Raw genomic sequence first — 20031 nt, 5'->3', positions numbered from 1 at the left:
TGGGTAAATGGATAAAAATTTAGAAGATTTTAGAAGTGCTTCTAGGGAATGTTTGCTTTCTATGAGGGTTGTTTTTATGTAAGTTGTTTTGTAAAATTACCTGCATCTCTAGGTAGCATTTTATGTTTAAAACATCACAACTTATGTTATCTCTATTGATTTTCACAAAATCTCAGTCAGGAAGTCATTAGGAGAAATACTAGGTCAGTTTCCCCAAGAATTCAAAAGACAGAGTAAAATCAAACAAAAACAAAGAGCACTATTTCCCAGTGTGTCCTTAGGGAAGGGTGTAGGCAAAGACATTTAAAAAAAAAGCTTCTAGACAGTAACATGATTCAGATGACAGCATGATGACAGTGGTGCTAATGATAATAATATTAATGGGAGTAATAATCATAATGGCTACATTTGGAGTGTTATCATGAGACAGGTTCTGTTCTGTGCTTTACATCCATTATCTTTGCAAAACATCTGTGAGATTCTGCTTCTCCAGTTTTGCAGATGACATAAGTGAAGCCCATAGTGGTCAAGTATCATGCCCAGAGCTAACCAGAACTGGAATCTAGTCACATTGACATTTTATTCCAGAATATGTGCAGTTTTGTGTTGGGGTGAGTTACTATTTCAGGACTGAGACTGCTGTCCTTAGAAAGGTCTGCTTGCAAGGTTGGCCAGGAGACTGGGAGGCCGTATGGTCACACAGGTGAGAGATGGCCTCTGTGTGTGAGGGGAAATGGCAGAGGGAAAGGAGGGAAAGGAAGGTATAGATATGAGAGATACAAAGAATGGCAAATTGACCAAGCTTCTAGAATAGTTAGGTGCAGGAGGTTCTAAGGGGAGAATCCAGGAAGACATCTGAGTTTCTAGATGACTGGATAAGTGGAGGTAACATTTATTGAGAAAAGACAGGTTCAGGAGGTAAAGATGAGTTAAGTATCCTGCATATTTCACTTAATGAAAGTAAAAACAATTTTAAAAGTTAGGCATTATATGGATGATGCAGGATGACTTTGGTCAGTGATTAGGGTCTAGTACTTTAATCCCAAAATCAAATACTGAGTGGTACCATGAGCCAGATGTCTGGAATTGGGAGTGGAGAATATTGAGATGAATCATGCTCATGACTTGGTCTTCAGGAAGCTCATAGATCAAACAAAAATAAGGGTCTTCAGTGTACTTTTATTTCCTTTTTTTCTTCAGGTTTTCCTTTCTCTTTCTCTCTCTGTCTCTCCCTCTCTCTCTCTCTCTCTTTTTTTTTTTTTTTTTTTTTGGTAGAGGGAGAGGGGGAGTGGTAGGTCTTGGTGAGGGGAAGGGTTGGTAAAGCCCTTCAAGGGTAAATTCCTCTTTGGAACAAGGATGGAGTAGAGGGCAGTGTTTAAGCTGCTGCCTTTCCTATGGGGATTCCCAAGCAAACAAAGAGGAGGCTAAGAGTTGGAGTGCAAACCAATAGATCACAGTGTCCCAAAACAGGGAACTCCTGATCAACATAGGTATAATGGTTATTTGAAAGTAAAGTTAAATGCTCATGACTACTTGCCCATTATCAACTAAAAATAATTTATCTGTAGGATATATGTCAAAAGAATCTGTACATGTATAACTGAATCACTGTGCTGTACACCTGAAACTAACACAACACTGTTAATCAACTATAATGTAAAATAAAAAGTTAACAAAACAAAACAAAATAACCAAAAAAAAGAGAGAAACTCCCCCTGCCCCAGCCACACACACATAAATACATGCCTATAAAAAGTATCTAGGAGAATAAAGAAGAATATTAAGAGTAGTTACGGGCCTCCCTGGTGGCGCAAGTGGTTGAGAGTCCGCCTGCCGATGCAGGGGATACGGGTTCGTGCCCCGGTCTGGGAGGATCCCATATGCCGCGGAGCGGCTGGGCCCGTGAGCCATGGCCGCTGAGCCTGCGCGTCCGGAGCCTGCGCGTCCGGAGCCTGTGCTCCGCAACGGGGGAGGCCACAACAGTGAGAGGCCCGCATACCGCAAAAAAAAAAAAAAAAAAAAAAAAAAAAAGAGTAGTTACCTCCAGCAAGTTGGAATGGGGAGTTGACTGTATATAGGACACTTACATATCTCAATTTACACCCCTAGTATGATTTCAAATGTTTTGCATAGCACTTAATTAGGTTAAGGTAAAAAAGAAACAAATAAAACAAGAAGCATCTAATTGCCACAGAATATATGTAATGTAAACTCATGCTTAAGGCCATATACTTCAAGATGACATCATGATCTTCCTTATGAATTTTAGTTACTTTTGTACTAAGAAGAATAAAAGGAAAAAATGAAGGGCTCTAATGTCTATTTTTCACACTCTAAATGAAAGGGATTATGTAAAACATTTCTCATCCTCTTCTCATCTACATCAGTATTAAAATCCTGAGTCTTCAAATGAAAATTTGATATCTTGAGAAGCTAAACTACTTGCTCAAGTTAAGAAATGGCAGTTGAAAGGTTCAAGCCCAGGAGAGCATGTGCACCATGCCAGCCCCTGGGATTCAGAAGGGCTGCCATGTTTATCTCCTTAGACCTGTAGACAACCTTCTCCTCAGAGAGCCCTGCTTCTTGGAAGTCTGACAGAAAACTCTGCTAGGGCATAGGAACACTTTAACTCCGTTTTTCTACCTAGATTCTAGAGTACATGAGTAATACTTTGCACTTAAGGAAGACTTTTTTTTTTTTTTTTTTTTTTTTTTGCGGTACGCGGGCCTCTCACTGTTGTGGCCTCTCCCATTGTGGAGCACAGGCTCCGGACGCGCAGGCTCAGTGGCCATGGTTCATGGGCCCAGCCGCTCCGCGGCATGTGGGATCTTCCCAGACCGGGGCACGAACCTGTGTCCTCTGCATCGGCAGGTGGACTCTCAACCACTGCACCACCAGGGAAGCCCTTAAGGAAGACTTTTATCTGATTCTTTCAAGAGCAGAATAAAACCATTTATTATCCACCTCCCTTCATGAGTGGAAAGGAAAATCTTAATCCCTAATTTGCTGACAGGGAAACAGAAGCTGCCAGGGATGAAGTGATTTACTGAAGGTCATACAGTCAGTCTACAAAAGCTTCAAGAATAACTCCGAGGGTGTAGCTTCAAGATGGTGGAGGACTAAGATGAGGATATCATCTTCCTCCCTACAAATACATCAAAAATACATCTACATGTGGAAAAACTCCTACAGAACACCTACTGAACACTGGCAGAAGACCTCAGACTTCCCAAAAGGCAAGAAACTCCCCACGTACCTGGGTAGGGCAAAAGAAAAAAGAAAAAACTGAGACAAAAGGATAGGGACGGGACCTGCACCAGTGGGAGGGAGCTGTGGAGGAGGAAATGTTTCCACACACTAGGAAGCCCCTTCGCTGGCGGAGACTGTGGGTGGCGGAGGCGGGAAGCTTTGGAGCTGAGGAGGAGAGTGAAACAACAGGGGTGCGGAGGGCAAAGCAGAGAGACTCCGGCACAGAAGATCAGTGCAAACCAGCACTCACCAGCCCAAGAGGCTTGTCTGCTCACCCGCCGGGGTGGGCAGGGGCTGGGAGCTGGGAGCTTAGGCTCGGGCTTCGGAGGTCAGATCCCAGGGAGAGGACTGGGGTTGGCTGCGTGAACACAGCCTGAAGGGGGCTAGTGCACCACAGCTAGCAAGGAGGGAGTCCAGGAGAAAGTCTGGAACTGCCTAAGAGGCAAGAGACCATTGTTTTGGGGTGCAAGAGGAGAGGGGATTCAGAGCACCGCCTAAATGGGCTCCAGAGATGGGCGCGAGCTGTGGCTATCAGCATGGAGAGCAGAGACGGTCATGAGACGCTAAGGCTGCTGCTGCGGCCATCATGAAGCCTGTGTGCAAGTACAGGTCACTATCCACACCTCCCCTCCTGGGATCCTGTGCCGCCAGCCACTGCCAGGGTCCCGTGATCCAGGGACAACTTCCCCGGGAGAACACATGGCATGCCTCAGGCTGTAGGAATGTCATGTTGGCCTCTGCTGCCGCAGGCTCGCCTGGCATACCGTGCCCCTCCATCCCCTCCGCCACCCCACCTGAGTGAGCCAGAGCCCCCTAATCAGCTCCTATTTAACCCCGTTCTGTCTGGGTGGGGAACAGATGCCCTCAGGCAACCTAAAAGCAGAGGTATGGCCAAATCCAAAGCTGAACCCCAGGAGCTGTGCGAACAAAGAAGAGAAAGGGAAATCTCTCCCAGCAGCCTGAGGAGCAGCAGATTCAATCTCCACAATCAACTTGATGTACCCTGTACCTCTGGAATACCTGAATAGACAAGGAATCATCCCAAACTGAGGAGGTGGATTTAGGGATCAACTGAAGACATCGGGTTTGCTTTCTGCCTCTAATTTGTTTCTGGTTTTATGTTTATCTTAGTTTAGTATTTAGAGCTTATTATCATTGGTAGATTTGTTTATTGATTTTTCTCTTCCTTTCTTTTTATAAATATATACATACATTTTTCCTTTTTCTCCTTTTGTGAGTGTGTATGTGTATGCTTCTTTGTATGATTTTGTCTGTATAGCTTTGCTTTTACCATTTCTCCTAGGATTTTGTCTGTCCATTTTTTTTTTTGTATAGTTTTTACCACTTGTTATCATAACTGGATTTGTTTTTTGGTTTGGTTGCTCTGTCTTTCTGTTTTTTTTTAATTACTTTTTCATTTTTAATAATTTTTTTTATTTTTTATTTTAATAACTTTTTCTTTTCTCTTATCTTCTTTTCTTTTCTTTCTTTTTTCTCCCTTTTCTTCTGAGCTGGGTGGCTGACAGAGTCTTGGTGCTCCAGCTGGGTGTGAGGCCTGAGCCTCTGAGGTGGGAGAGCTGAGTTCAGAATATTGATCCACCAGGGACATCCAGGCTCCACATAATATCAAACAATAAAAGCTCTCTCAGAGATCTCCATATCAATGCTAAGACCCATCTCCACTCAATGACCAGCAAGCTACAGTGCTGGACATCCTATGCCAAACAACTAGCAAGACAGGAACACAACCCCACCCAATAGCAGAGAGGCTGCCTAAACTCATAAGTTCAGAGATACCCCCAAAATACACCACCGGATGCGTTCCTGCCCACCAGAAAGAGAAGATCCAGCCACATCCACCAGAACACAGGCACCAGTCTCCTCCACCAGGAAGCCTACACAATCCAATGAACCAACCTTACCCACTTGGGGGAGACATGAAAAACAACGAGAACTACAAACCTGCAGGCTGCAAAAAGGAGACCCCAAACACAGTAAGTTAAGCAAAATGAGAAGACAGAGAAATATGCAGCAGATGAAGGAGCAAGTTAAAAACCCACCAGACCAAACAAATGAAGAGGAAATAAGCAGTCTGCCTGAAAAAGAATTCAGACTAATGATAGTAAAGATGATCCAAAATCTTGGAAAGAGAATGGAGAAAATACAAGAAACATTTAACAAGGACCTAGAAGAACTAAAGAGCAAACAAACAATGAAGAACTGCACAATAAATAAAATTAAAAATCCTCTAGAAGGAATCAATGGCAGACTAACTGAGGTAGAAGAATGAATAAGTGAACTGGAAGATAAAATAGTGGAAATAACTACTTCAGAGCAGAATAAAGAAAAAAGAATGAAAAGAATTGAGGACAGTCTCAGAGTCCTCTGGGACAACACTAAATGCACGAACATTTGAATTATAGGGGTCCTAGAAGAAGAAGAGAAAAAAAAGGGACTGAGAAAATATTTGAACACATTATACTTGAAAATTTCCCTAATATGGGAAAGGAAATACTCAGTCAAGTCCAGGAAGCACAGAGAGTCCCATATAGGAAAAATCCAAGGAGAAACACGCCAAGACACATATTAATCAAACTATCAAAAATCAAGTACAAAGAAAAACAACAAATAACATACGAGGGGATCCCCATAAAGTTAACAGCTGGTCTTTCAGCAGAAACTCTCCAAGCCAGAAGGGAGTGGCAGAACATATTTAAAGTGATGAAAGAGAAAAACCTACAACCAAGATTACTCTACCCAGCAAGGAACTCATTCAGATTTCATGGAGAAATTAAAACCTTTACAGACAAGCAAAAGGTAAGAAAATTCAGCACCACAAAACCAGCCTTGCAACAAATCCTAAAGGAACTTCTCTAGGCAGGAAACACAAGAGAAGGAAAAGACCTACAATAACAAACCCAAAACAATTAAGAAAATGGGAAGAGGAACATACATATTGATAACTACCTTAAATGTAAATGGATTAAATGCTCCAACCAAAAGACATAGACTGGCTGAATGGATACAAAAACAAGACCCTCATATATGCTGTCTACAAGAGATCCATTTCAAACCTAGGGACACATACAGACTGAAACTGAGGGGGTGGAAAAAGATATTCCATACAAATGTAAATCAAAAGAAAGCTGGAGTAGCAATTCTCATATCAGACAAAATAGACTTTAAAAGAAAGACTATTACAAGAGACATAGAAGGACACCACATAATGATCAAGGGATCAATCCAAGGAGAAGATATAACAATTGTAAATATTTAGGCACCCAACATAGGAGCACCTCAATACTTAAGGCAAATGCTAACAGCCATTAACGGGGAAATCAACAGTAATATAGTCATAGCAGGGGACGTGAACACCCTACTTTCACCAAGGGACAGATCATCCAAAATGAAAATAAATAAGGAAACACAAGCTTTAAATATTACAATAAACAAGATGAACTTAACCAGTATTTATAGGACATTCCATCCACAAAGAACAGAATACATTTTCTTCTCAAGTGCTCATGGAACATTCTCCAGCAACGATCATATCTTGGGTCACAAATCAAGCCTTGGTAAATTTAAGAAAATTGAAATCATATCAGGTATCTTTTCTAACCACAGTGCTATGAGACTAGATACCAATTACAGGAAAGAATCTGTAAAAAATACAAACACATGGAGGCTAAACAATACACTACTAAATAACCAAGAGCTGGAGGAATCAGGTTCTCTTACTTCAGACTATACTACAGAGCTACAGTAATCAACACAATATGGTACTGGCACAAAAACAGAAATATAGGTCAATGGAACAGGATAGAAAGCCCAGAGATAAACCCATGCACCTATGGTCAACTAATCTATGACAAAGGAGGCAAGGATATACAATGGAGAAAAGACAGTCTCTTCAATAAGTGGTGCTGGGAAAACTGGACAGCTACATGTAAAAGAATGAATTTAGAACACTCCCTAACACCATACACAAAAATAAACTCAAAATGGATTTAAAGACCTAAATGTAAGACTGAACACTATAAAACTCTTAGAGCAAAACATAGGAAGAACACTATTTGACATAAACCACAGCAAGATCCTTTTTGACCCACCTCCTATAGCAATGGAAATAAAAACAAAAATAAACAAATGGGACCTAATGAAACTTAAAAGCTTTTGCACAGCAAAGGGAACTATAAACAAGATGAAAAGACAACCCTCAGAATGGGAGAAAATATTTCCAAATGAATCAATGGGCAAAAGATTAATTTCCAAAATATATAAACAGCTCATGCAGCTCAATATTAAAAAAACAAACAAACCAATCCAAAAATGGGCAGAAGACCTAAATAGACATTTCTCCAAAGAAGACATACAGATGGCCAAGAAGCACATGAAAAGCTGCTCAACATCACTAATTGTTAGAGAAATGCAAATCAAAACTACAATGAGGTATCACCTCACACCGGTCAGAATGGCCATCATCAGAAAATCTACAAACAACAAATGCTGGAGAGGGTGTGGAGAAAAGGGAACCCTTTTGCACTGTTGGTGGGAATGTAACTTGATACAGCCACTATGGAGAACAGTCTGGAGGTTCCTTAAAAAACTAAAAATAGAATTACCATATGACCCAGCAATCTCACTACTGGGCATATACCCAGAGGAAACCATAATTCAAAAAAAGACATGCACCCCAATGTTCATTGCAGCACTATTTACAATAACCAGATCATGGAACCAACCTAAATGTCCATGGACAGACAAATGGATAAAGAAGAAGTGGTACATATATACAATGGAATATTACTCAGCCATAAAAAGGAATGAAATTGGGTCATTTGTAGAGATGTGGATGGACCTAGAGACTGTCATACAGAGCAAAGTGAGTCAGAAGGAGAAAAACAAATAGCGTATATTAATGCATATATATGGAATCTAGAAAAATGGTACAGATGAACAAGTTTGCAAGGCAGAAATAGAGACACAGATGTAGAGAACAAATGTATGGACACCAAGGGGGAAAGCTGGGGGTTGGTGGTGGTGGTGGTGGGATGAATTGGGAGATTGGGATTGACATGTATACACTAATATGTATAAAATGGATGACTAATAAGAACCTGTTGTGTAAAAAATAAATAAATAAAGTAAAAAATTTTTTAAATGGTGAGTTTTAAAAGGTTTCATTAAAAATGGATATCTCAATTGTTTTCATGGAAATGATTTTTTGATCTTAAGGACTTGAGATAATTGTTGTTCAGGAAACCAAGTGTAGTTGATTTGCTTTCTCTGATGCTAAGATCCTTCAGATTGCTGCCATCCTGTAAAATAAGAGAGCTGCTGCCCTGCTTTAGGGCCTCTCTTGCTATATTTTAGGGCATATTTATTAGAGTTGTACACTGACTATAGGAAAAGAAATAAAAATTAAAGGGCCACTCATTTTCTTTATCAGAGATATTGATTAATATGTTCTGAGCAAACTATGAAGTCCTTTCATTTAAAGAATCATATAAAGTATGCTTTGGGTACATTCAGGTCTGATGGAAATTTATCTCATAGGATGGGGTAGGGGGACAGAAAGACAATGAAGAGAGATGAGACAAATTAAAAATAGGAAGGAAGGGGAAGAGGCAAAAAAAAAGGAGACAAGAATTGATGCAGAGAAGAGTCAAAGGAAGTAAAAGAGGAGGGAGAGAATGGAGGAATGAAGAAACAGAGAAGGGATCAGGAGGATAGGAAAGGGGGAGAGAAAAGAGGTCGGGAAAAGAGAGGGAAGTGGGACACATGCACCCCAATGTTCATTGTAGCACTATTTACAATAGCCAGGTCATGGAAGCAACCTAAATGTCCACTGACAGATGAATGGATAAAGAAGATGTGGTACATAGATACAATAGAATATTACTCAGCCATAAAAAGGAATGAAACTGGGTCATTTGTTGAGACATGGATGGATCTAGAGACTGTCATACAGAGTGAAGTAAGTCAGAAAGAGAAAAAAAAATATTGTATATTAATGCATATATGTGGAATCTAGAAAAATGGTACAGATGAACCGGTTTGCAGGGCAGAAACTGAGACACAGATGTAGAGAACAGACGTATGGACACCAAGGGGGGGAAAGCGGCAGGGGGTGGGAATGGTGGTGTGATGAATTGGGCGATTGGGATTGACATGTATACACTGATATGTATAAAATTGATGACTAATAATAACCTGCTGTATGAAAAAAAAAAAAAAGAGAGGGAAGTGAAGCAAAGGAAGAAAAGAGGACAAGCAGGCAAAGAAAAAAACCGAACAAAGCAATGAATGAAGACTTCAGAGCCTGGGCAATTTTTCATGAAGTGCCACTTGTAGAAGAGAGGCTGTGGAGATGCAGCTTCCGAAGGTTAATGATGGCAGTAATCATGATTCCAATTTGCAACAAATGGCATGAAAGGCAGCCAGACCCCAAACTGGGAGACCTACAGTGAAGGCAGTGGAGTGATAATGTAGCAGCAGTGCAAGGATGCTGAGAGGTTGGTTAAGTTCTTTATTAGGCAACCATTTTGTATCTGATGCATAATCCATTGTTATAAAGAAAAATATTTATCACAAGATCTCTGAATTAGAGCAAAGGAGTTTGGATGTTCACAGGAATGCCTTTGAAATTCTATTCTACGATGAGCCTTCTCTTAGCATTTACTTTCAGCCAAGACTTGGTCTTTTTCACCTCTTCCCCTCCCTATCCTCACTGTTCAGTGGTTTGCTGCTGTCAGGGGTCAGTGCTGTTTCATTGTAAGTGCTTCCTCTCTCTGTTGCAGCCTAGGCATGACTAAGAATTCTTGAGCCTAATTTTCAAAGACCCTTTCTCTTTAGGTCTGTTTATTTGTATGTGTCATCTTGATAGATGACACATCTTGATGTGTAATATGAGTCCTACCTGTGTGGGGTAAGCACCCATCTCCATTATATCACCTTCCTCCCCACACAGTCCACCCCCACAAATGCCTGGGCATCAGAAGAGGACCAGGTATCAGAGGAGCAATGGAAGGAAACATTTAGGTAGCTCAGGCAGGGAGAGCAGTGAAGAGCAGAAATGGGGTAGAGAGAGACCCCATGGAGTCAGAGAGGTGGTGGAAGTTTGTGTGTAATATGCATGTTGGGACCTTATAAAAATATTCTGAAAAGGCAGCTAGCATTACAAATTCTGTAAGTAAATTTTTGTGTGGATACCGTAGAAGAGGCAGAGTTTTTCATCTTCATGAGGTTGGACAGAGATAACATTGAGGTGGACAGATTTCAAGAGGATGGAATTAGCAGAGATCTCTGGACTCTATAGATTCCTACAGACCATGGAATGGAGGCTGTTAGGGGCTGGATTTGAGGAGGAATTCAAGCAATTCACTAGGATCTCAAGGGACACCTGTAGCATATGTAACTATGGTTTACATATGTGTAAGAACATAACACATCTTGGGCTGTGTATGCCACTTAATGTATGACCATTTAATACTTTTAAGGATGAATTACTTTCAAATAAGTTCACAAGGGCAAGTGTTCTCTGCCTATTCAGACCATTAGCTCCTTGAGGACAGAAGCATATCTCCTCTGGCTTTCGAATACCCTGCAGTATCTAGCTTAATCCTGAGCATATACCAAGGCATCACTAAGAGTGTGTGTCTGACAGATTGCCCAGCCCACTCCTTGTTTCTCACCCTCACCCTCTGGTGTGCAAGAACTGTCACTCTTCTTGATGATGATTCACTCAGGAAGGAGCATGAGAGGTGCACCTGGATCACAGAGAACTGAAAGGACGGACTACCTACAGATACCTGTTGTTCAGAGTCATGGGTAACATGCTCTTTTAGGAATTATCAAACTTATCATGACTTTTCTGCAATGCTAGGAGTGGAGTTCCTTGATAGGCTCCAATCTATAGTCAATTAGTCCTATAGACAATTAGAGCTTATTGAAATGATGTCGATATAACTGAAAAGGAAAAAAAAAATCCCAACTAGAAATTGAATAAAGTAAACCTTTCTTCTGTACTCATCCTTGTTTGATTGTACAAGCAATGGTGTACCAAAGTGAACCAAAGCCCAAATGGATATCAACAATTTTCATATCTAGGAAAGATCTATAAGAAGTGTACATAGGATGAGGCTCTCACAGAACTGCACATTTTCCCTTTTTCCCTTTCGTTTCTCACTGCTCCTCTGAGAACTGTGTGAAGGTAAAGTCAAAAAGAAAGTTCTTACATTCTTAAATCCTCTGTAAAGAATCTGGAGCTCCTTCTTGGTAAATTTGCTCTGGGCTTCCAGAAGTTCGAGAGCCTCAGGCCGATGCCTGACGGTGGCCATCTCCAGTTCATCTTCCACGCTGTCTGTGGAGGAAAACCAAAGTCTTAAGAACGGTCACTGCTCACCAATATGTATACACAGCAACATAGGAAAATGGAATGAAATGCTTACTGCATGTCTGATTTTTCCAGAGGAAGGATTCTCACACTGCTAACAACAGTCTTTACAGTTCCCAGAGGATACAGTATTAAGCTAATTCTACATAATATTTTTTCAAACTTTCTAGTCATCAGACACCACACTATGAACATTTTTATAGTACAGTTTGAAAAGTGTAAAAATCATGGAAAATCTTAACACTTCAAATGTGTGTATATATCAAGCACTAGCTATAAAAATGGAATTTTAGTTTGATAGCAGTCTGTACCACCCTTGTATCATGCAACTGTGAGATAGGACTCTGTTAAATACACTCTGAAGACTCCATTAAAGTCAAATATTTTGCCTGGGGCTACAAATAAAACAGAGAGATCAGGTGCTGAAATGAGTAAAGTACTCAGCTGCCAGTTTGACTGGCATAAACCCAGTCTTCATAGGTGCACACTGGATGGACTGGAGCCCAGGGAACTTCTGGCTACACCCTACTTTGCAGCCAAGGGAATCCATAGCTACGGATAAATGCTGAAATATTATACTTTGCTTTGTGAATTATATTTACAGTATAATTTCTCAAAGATGCTCTACACAAAAAAAGAATTTTGTGTCCATGTAACTTTGGTAAATTCTGTAAAGTTTAATATAGTTTGGGAGCAAAACACTGGAATATAAAGGTTTTGAGAGGATTTGCAACAAAGAATTCTGTTTAACTTTGTTTAACTCATTGACCCCAAAATGTATTTGTCCACTGAACTCTTTTTCCCCACAAGTAACCTCTGCTAACATCTTCATCTGTGCCCTAGGGTCCTGTAGAATGCAAGTCGGGAGGTATTGGGATATATTAGGATCTGGGTGCCCAGGTCTCAAAGTATAGCATCCTTAAGTAATTTCAGCTGCTTTGCAGTGGGGCCCAATGGAGACCTAAGAGATTCTTCCTGCCATGGTCCAGTCCACACTTCAGCTAAGGAACTCCTCACATCCAGGGCCAGTACTGAAGCCATGGCTTCTCTCCATTATATCCCTTACTCTTAGCTACAGATTCCCCACTCAAACAGCTGAGGCTCAGGAGAATATCTTCTCATCAGCTGGTCTCAGGGCCACACACTCTTGATTCCATGGCTCATGTGTTAGTTGGAAATTTAGACATTTTTGACTACAAAAGTCACATAATTTTTGATAATTAATGATGCTGCCTCTCATTAACATCTGTGCCTACTTACTGCCCTGACACTTTGAGGGCAGTGAGGGGCCAGAGCTCTCACTTATCAGGGAAAAGAAAGTCAGTGGAACCTTAATCTTGGTGTGTCTTAATTACTGCCCTCAAGCAGTTTACAAAAGACCACTAATGGCAATGAAATAAATACTTGGAATGGTTGTGTTTGTCAAAGTGAGAAAGAGGAGATAAAAGCAAATATTTGTTTTGTACTTTTCATATTATAATAGTTTATTTTGGAACAATGATATGAAAAAGCTGCAGAATAGTGATGGGGGATAAGAATAATAAAAGGCTATGAAAAGATGGGCAGGCCATGAATAAAGTCTGAGCTGACAAGGATAAAATTGATGAGGAACTAAGTGCAGTGTGTACCTAAAGAATTTGCACAGGGCTAAAAGTAGCCGAGAAAAGGCAGCTAGGCATTAACAAACTGACCTCAGGCTGGGTTTTATGGGGAAAATTTAAAAAGCTAAAATGGGGTTTTTTCAATTTTCTTTTTTGTTCTTTAGATTGGATGGGTTGATTCTACTCTGGGTCCTGAGCTTGAGAGGATGTAGGAAGATGGTCCTCCATAAGATTTCTGTTGATCCAGTTCATTGGACTGTGTTGAAGTTATTGCAATTGTCAATGCAGAAATACATGCCACAGAATAGGCCTAACATAAATAGACAATAACAGATGGAAAGACTCTGCTTTCTTGAAAATGTCCTGATGAAAGCATCTTTTGAATCATTTACAGTATAATTTCCTCAACTTAAAATATTCCTCTTTCCTTTTTCCTCCAATTGAAATACATATATCTTTTATAATCCCATTTAAATATTACTGCCTTCTTTCTGAAGCCTTTCCAATTATTCCATCATGCAGAACTGATGGGTCCCTGGTCAGAGCTCTAACGTCTTACCTACCTCTCATATAGCATGTAAAACACTAATTACATTTATGATCTGTTCATGTCTGTCTTCTTCATTGTGAGTGCCATGAGGACAGGAGCAATGTCTTAACAGATCTGTATATCCTCTGGACCTAACATAGAGTCTAATACCCCAGAGTTCCTCAAAAATTATTTGGGGGATGGATGAATAAGTGAATCAATTAACAAATGATGTTGCCACTGAAGTCTCAATCCCCTTGGAGCCCCTTGAACCTTAGCTGCCCTCTAGAAAATTATTTCTCAAACTGGGGTTTGTGGACAGTTGGTGGACCTTGAATGCTTTCTTTGGAATCACAGTATTCTCTATGCATTGTTCTGAGAAACACAGCATGGGCCAAAGTAGAGGAAATTTTAATCAGATTTCCTGAGCAATCTTTCAATCATAGCATAACCTCCTCTAAACCTAATGACCTTTCCACTGGAAAGAAACAAAATAGCACATTAACTTCTCAGCCTTTGTAACGACAGAGCAGTCAAAACCACACAACCAACAAGGTTTCTTCCTCCAGCTGGCTCAGACTTGCTGATGTTGAGACTGAGGCAAAAGAACCGGGGCCAAAGGGTCAGTGTAATTGAGTTAAACATGTGTGATAGGATGAGCATCGTGTGCAATATTCAAAGCACCACACTTGAAGAGTCTGCCTGCAGACTCTTGTTTTCCTAGCTGACTGATACCTTACATCTTAATGACTCCTACCTGCCAAAGGGCTGTTTCTATTTCTAGAAGGCTGACAAGCTCTAAAAACACACCTGAAATCATCCCCAATCACCAGCATATGATAAGTTATAAAAGCAACATCACCTAACCCAATCAAGATGCTGATTTGGGAGGCAAGCTCTGTGGAGAGCACAGCACGATATCTCATAGGACTGGGAACTTCAGAGTGTGACTCAGCCACCGCTTAAAAGCATGCACTCTGGGGGTTTTTAATAGAGTGCTTCAGATTTATTAAGTTTGTTATATGCCAAGAGATGGGCTAGGTGCTCTATTAATATAATTCTAATCCTCACAATAACTCCGCAATGAGGTAGAATTATCCATTTTTTTACATATGGAGAATCTGAGTCTCACAGTGATGAAGAAATGAGTGACCAGGTGTCACACAGGAGAAAAGACAGAGGTAGAATTTATACCCAAGTCTTTGATGCCGAACCTTATGTTTTTTCTACTTTGCCAAACTCTCTCTCAATACTGACAGAAATAACAATGATAAAAATAATATTTTTCTCTCCTCTCTTGCACTGTCAAATGTCTCAGAAAAGTTGACTATATCCACTGGGTCCATTTCCTACCTCCTGTTCTCTTTTTAATCTATTGCAGTCTGACTTCTGGCCTTGTTATGAGTTGAATTATGCCCCCCTAAAATTTGTATGTTGAAGGCGTAACCTCTAACATGACTGGATTTGGAGATGTGACCTTTAAGAAGATAATTAAAGTTCAATGAAGTCATAAGGGTGGGACCCTAATGTAATACAAATGGTGTCTTTATAAGAAGAGAGAGAGAGACACCAGGGATACACAGGCACAGAGGAAAGACCATGTGAGGACACAGTGAGAAGGCAGCCACCTGCAAACCAAGGAGGGAGGCCTCAGGAGAAACCAACACAGCTGGCATCTTGATTTTAGACTTCCAGCCTCCAGAACTGTGAGAAATAAATTTCTATTGTTTAAACCACCCCGTCTGTGACATTTTGTCATGGCAGCCCGAGCTGACTAATATATGCACCTATATTCAAAAGACATACAACTCCAGTAAAAGCAGGTTTTGCTATTCACAGTGAGCCCAGTGAGCACTGGGTAGTTTAGCCAATCATATCATTTAATCTTTATAGCACCCTATCATCCCTATTTTATAGATGAGAAGACTGAGGCTTGGAGAGAGAGGCTAAGTAAATTGTTCAAGTTCGGATGACTAGTTAGTAATGAAGCAGACAGCTGTCTCTAGCACCCTAAAGTCCAACTTTTTATTTTATTTTAATTTTTAAAAATTTTAATTTTGGGCTTCCCTGGTGGCACAGTGGTTGAGAGTCTGCCTGCCGATGCAGGGGACGCAGGTTCGTGCCCCGGTCCAGGAAGATCCCACATGCCGTGGAGTGGCTGGGCCCGTGAACCATGGCCGCTGAGCCTGCGCATCCAGAGCCTGCGGAGGCCACAACAGTAAGAGGCCAGTGTACCGCAATAAAATAAAATAAAATAAAAATAAAAAAATTTTAATTTTACTGGAGTATAGTTGATTTACAATGTTGTGTTAGTTTCAGGTGTACAGCAAAATGATTTAGTTATACATATACATATATTCATTCTTTTTTAGATTCTTTTCTCTTATAGGTTATCATAGAATACTGAGTAGAGTTCCCTGTGCTATACAGTATGTCCTTGTTGGTTATCTATCTTATATATAGTAGTGTGTGCATGTTCATTCTAAGCTTCTGATTTATCCCTCCCCACCACGTTTCCCCTTTGGTAACCATAAGTTTGTTTTAGACATCTGTAAGTCTGTTTCTGTTTTGTAAATAAATTCATTTGTATCATTTTAAAAAAATTAGATTCCTAAACTACAATGAGGTATCACCTCACACCAGTCAGAATGGCCATTATAAAAAGTCCACAAACAATAAATGCTGGAGAGGGTGTGGAGAAAAGGCAACTGTCCTAAACTGTTGGTGGGAATGTAAATTCATACAGCCACTATGGAGAACAGTATGGAGGTTCCTTAATAAACTAAAAGTAGAACTACCATATGACACAGCAATCCCACTACTGGGCATATATCCAGAGAAAACCATAATCTGAAAAGATACATGCACCCCAATGTTCACTGCAGCACTATTTACAATAGCCAAGACATGGAAGCAACCTAAATGTCTATCAACAGAGGAATGGATAAAGAAGATGTGGTACATATATACAAGGGAACCTCCATACTGCTCTCCATAGTGGATTAAAGTCAGAACCAGATGGCACTCTGGTCCCTTGAATCATCTCCAGCCTTCTACCAAGGTGCAACTACATAAGCATCTTGCTATTGGAATAGGATTGCTAATGCCAATGCTGCTTTTGCATCCTGAGGCAAACTGCATACAACTAGTATGCAGTATTCATATCTTCTAACAGATTTATTTTTAATCAGATGACAAATTCCCAAACCCAGACAACCTTGAGCTTCCCAGACTGTCTTTTTTTGTTCTTTGTTACTTAGATTTCAGTCTCTCAGGGCCAAGGATGTCCTATGTCTGAGTTAACAGTCCCATCAGGCCATGACACATTTGGGCTAGAAATTGGAATTCAAATCCCCTGGGATCAACAGTATGAGTTTTAATAATAGGCCTCTTTTTCTCATGTCTCACAACTTCTCTTAAAATACAGTGGAAGCCTATTGCAGCCCAATTCATAATTATGCAAATTTGACGCTATCCGATGTCAAATCATATCCCCCAGAACATCTTGCTTTACAAACAAATATGAGTGTGAGGCCTGCCTTCCTAAGACACACATTTGTAAACAAGGATTGTAATGTTAAAGTAAAACTGTTTATGAAGAATAATGTCGCTCCTTCCAAGAAGCTGGTTCAGAGATGAGCCCTTGCCTTATCGTAGCAGGGAACATTGTAAGACTGTTGCCACATTCTTCTACCTGGGACCTGCCAGACTACTGGATAGCCCAGCCCAACAGCATCTGGTTTGGCAGACTAAAAATGCTCAATTAAAAAAATGTGAAATCAATTAATTACTACTTGAAGCATCCCAATCATAGTGGGTCTATCTACAGGAGGTCCATTTCTCAGTACAGCATAACTCTTCTTTAAAAAATGTATCCATGGGCTTCCCTGGTGGCGCAGTGGTTGAGAGTCCACCTGCCGATGCAGGGGACACGGGTTCGTGCCCCGGTCCGGGAGGATCCCACATGCCGCGGAGCGGCTGGGCCCGTGAGCCATGGCCGCTGGGCCTGTGTGTCTGGAGCCTGTGCTCCACAACGGGAGAGGCCACAACGGTGAGAGGCCTGCGTACCGCAAACAAACAAACAAAAAATGTATCCATTTTCACTGTAAAAAATCATAAAAACTATAATTTTAAAATTCTATTTGAGTTGAAATTGATTTGTCTAGCAGAAATTCAGCTGGCTTGACTTATATTGCTTTATCTCATTTATAAAAATACCCTCTGAGTCTTTACTCCCAATGTTTACCCTTTATTAGATTGGTTTCATAGTGACTTGACATGTATGGCAATAATATCACAGACAGGATGATTACATCTAATGACACATATTATTAAATATTTAGAAGTTTAGTCCAGTGACAGGATTTGGAGGAGGCTTTGACTAATTTTGCTCCACATTTTGACTTTCCACTAAAAGATGCTGGAAGATTCTTGACTATAGCTTTGGAAACTACTCCTAAGAACTTCCAGAATAAGGAGGAGATGCTATTTCCTGTTTAATATTCAAGTCTGATACATTGAGACAAAGATACTGCCTGGGAGAAATTTCCAAAGCTATTGTTCATGACATCTATGTAAATTCTTTCCTTTCTTTCTCCTGTAAAGGCATTGGTAAGATGCCATATACCTTGAGCACTCCATTCCTTAGTCCCACCCTTCCCAATGCTCAAAGGGGTTGGAATCAGAATCAGCTGAGGAAACTGATTTTTCAAGAGTTAAGGAATTTGCTCAAGTTTACACAGCTACACAGTTGATAGTAGGGGAGCTCGGATCTGACACCAACTTGTCTTTTTGTTTTATCATTTGACTTCTCTGGGTGGAGAGTTCAAACCTGAGCCAGAACCTGAGGAAAATTTTTACATTTTGCCAACTTTAAATGCTTAATCTCAGGAATGTGAAGCCCTGGGAGCCCTCTTGACTCTTCCTGTCAAGAGCTATTTTCGGGTGCACAAGAAGAGTATATGAGTGATTAACTCCAAGCTGATCACGCACAGCCCATGAACGGAAAGCCATACACCTATCCGAAGCACTGCGGGAGTCCTAGCACTTCCCAGAACACTGTGAACAATGAGTACCCACAAGTTTTTGTTAGTCAGACATGTGTTTCCTCAACTCTGGACCTGAAAGTACATTAGGCCCCCAAAAGCCCTTTATAATTCGTACTTTATCCTATTTATTATTCATATATCAAATGGAAAATGAAAAGTACTTTGAAAATGGCCAGCTATTTTGAATGTCTTCTGTTAGAGGTGGTTGTTGGCAATGACATTGCAGTTTCCATTCCAGGAGAACTTGAACTGCTTTGCAATTTCGTGATTGAATTCAATCACTTATAAAATGTAACTGCTCAAAGGAAAATTGATGGAGCTATTTCTCACAACACTTATGAATGGACTGTCTCTACCTTATTTATAAACATAAGTAACTCTTCACATAAGCTGAGGTTTTAAAATATAATCGCCTTATTGGAATACTTCCTATTAGCGTTAACCATATTATTACTGCAACCATTCATGAATAGCCCCTTATGATAGGAGCTATTATTTCATAGGTGGTAGGGTCTAACTGGCTTTTTGGTAAATGGAGGAAATAAAAATTATGTTGCCAGTCATTATACACAGAGAGAAAATCTACAATAGAAATGCTGAGGTTGGGGGAGAAGGAATAAGAAATGTGATTGAACTTTCACTTAAAGGCAGAATGAAAAATGGATATTTTAGTCAGGAAAGTCAACAACTGATACGGACTATGATCAAAGAGAAAATTTTAAACATAATGAAACATGGAGAGAGACGAAGAAAGCCCATAATATTTCACTAAATTAAAAATGTCCTAACAAGAGTTTCCTTGAAACTTGGTAGACTTTCTCCTGTTTGTCCTAAAAATCTAATAATAATAGCAAACCACTTTTTACGGCATTTGTTCTATGCAAGAACAAATACATTTACATACATTAACTCATAAACTCCCCATCAGCATACTCTGGTTGCTATATTCTGCTCTATAGATGAAGACACTGGCACAGAGAGATTAAATAACTCGCCCATGGTCACAAAGAAGAAAAGCCAGGGTATGAACTCTGGAAAGACTGGTTCCAGGGTTTACATAATTGACTATTCTGCTGTTCTATCTCCCATAGCAAAGGAGGGAGGATGATGCCCTACTTATCTACAAATGCACGCCCAACCAAGAATCAGAAAGTTAGTAGCAAAAGGGCTTTAAGCAGAAGATAGAGTTAGAATTGAAAGTGGCCTTTA

The 20031-nt window shown here is 40.3% G+C and overlaps 1 protein-coding gene across 5 annotated transcripts in view; it reads right to left on the bottom strand.

The window, feature by feature from the left end:
- Positions 1–20031, bottom strand: part of KCNIP4 (potassium voltage-gated channel interacting protein 4) — a 224944-nt gene that overhangs the window by 88899 nt on the left and 116014 nt on the right. For 2 of the 5 annotated variants that reach the window (XM_060103670.1, XM_060103677.1), the window contains exon 2: positions 11487–11611. In XM_060103670.1, coding sequence (XP_059959653.1) covers positions 11487–11611 — 125 coding nt within the window. Of the gene's footprint in view, positions 1–11486; positions 11612–17780; positions 17801–18134; positions 18152–20031 lie in introns of those variants that run through there. The other 3 variants (XM_060103703.1, XM_060103686.1, XM_060103695.1) reach the window with 3 other exon arrangements.

The sequence above is a fragment of the Mesoplodon densirostris genome, chromosome 1, assembly GCF_025265405.1.
Source record: "Mesoplodon densirostris isolate mMesDen1 chromosome 1, mMesDen1 primary haplotype, whole genome shotgun sequence".
NCBI classification, from domain to species: domain Eukaryota; kingdom Metazoa; phylum Chordata; class Mammalia; order Artiodactyla; family Ziphiidae; genus Mesoplodon; species Mesoplodon densirostris.
The sequence above is the reverse complement of the archived record's forward strand: the minus strand, read 5'-3'. Positions and strand labels throughout refer to the sequence as shown.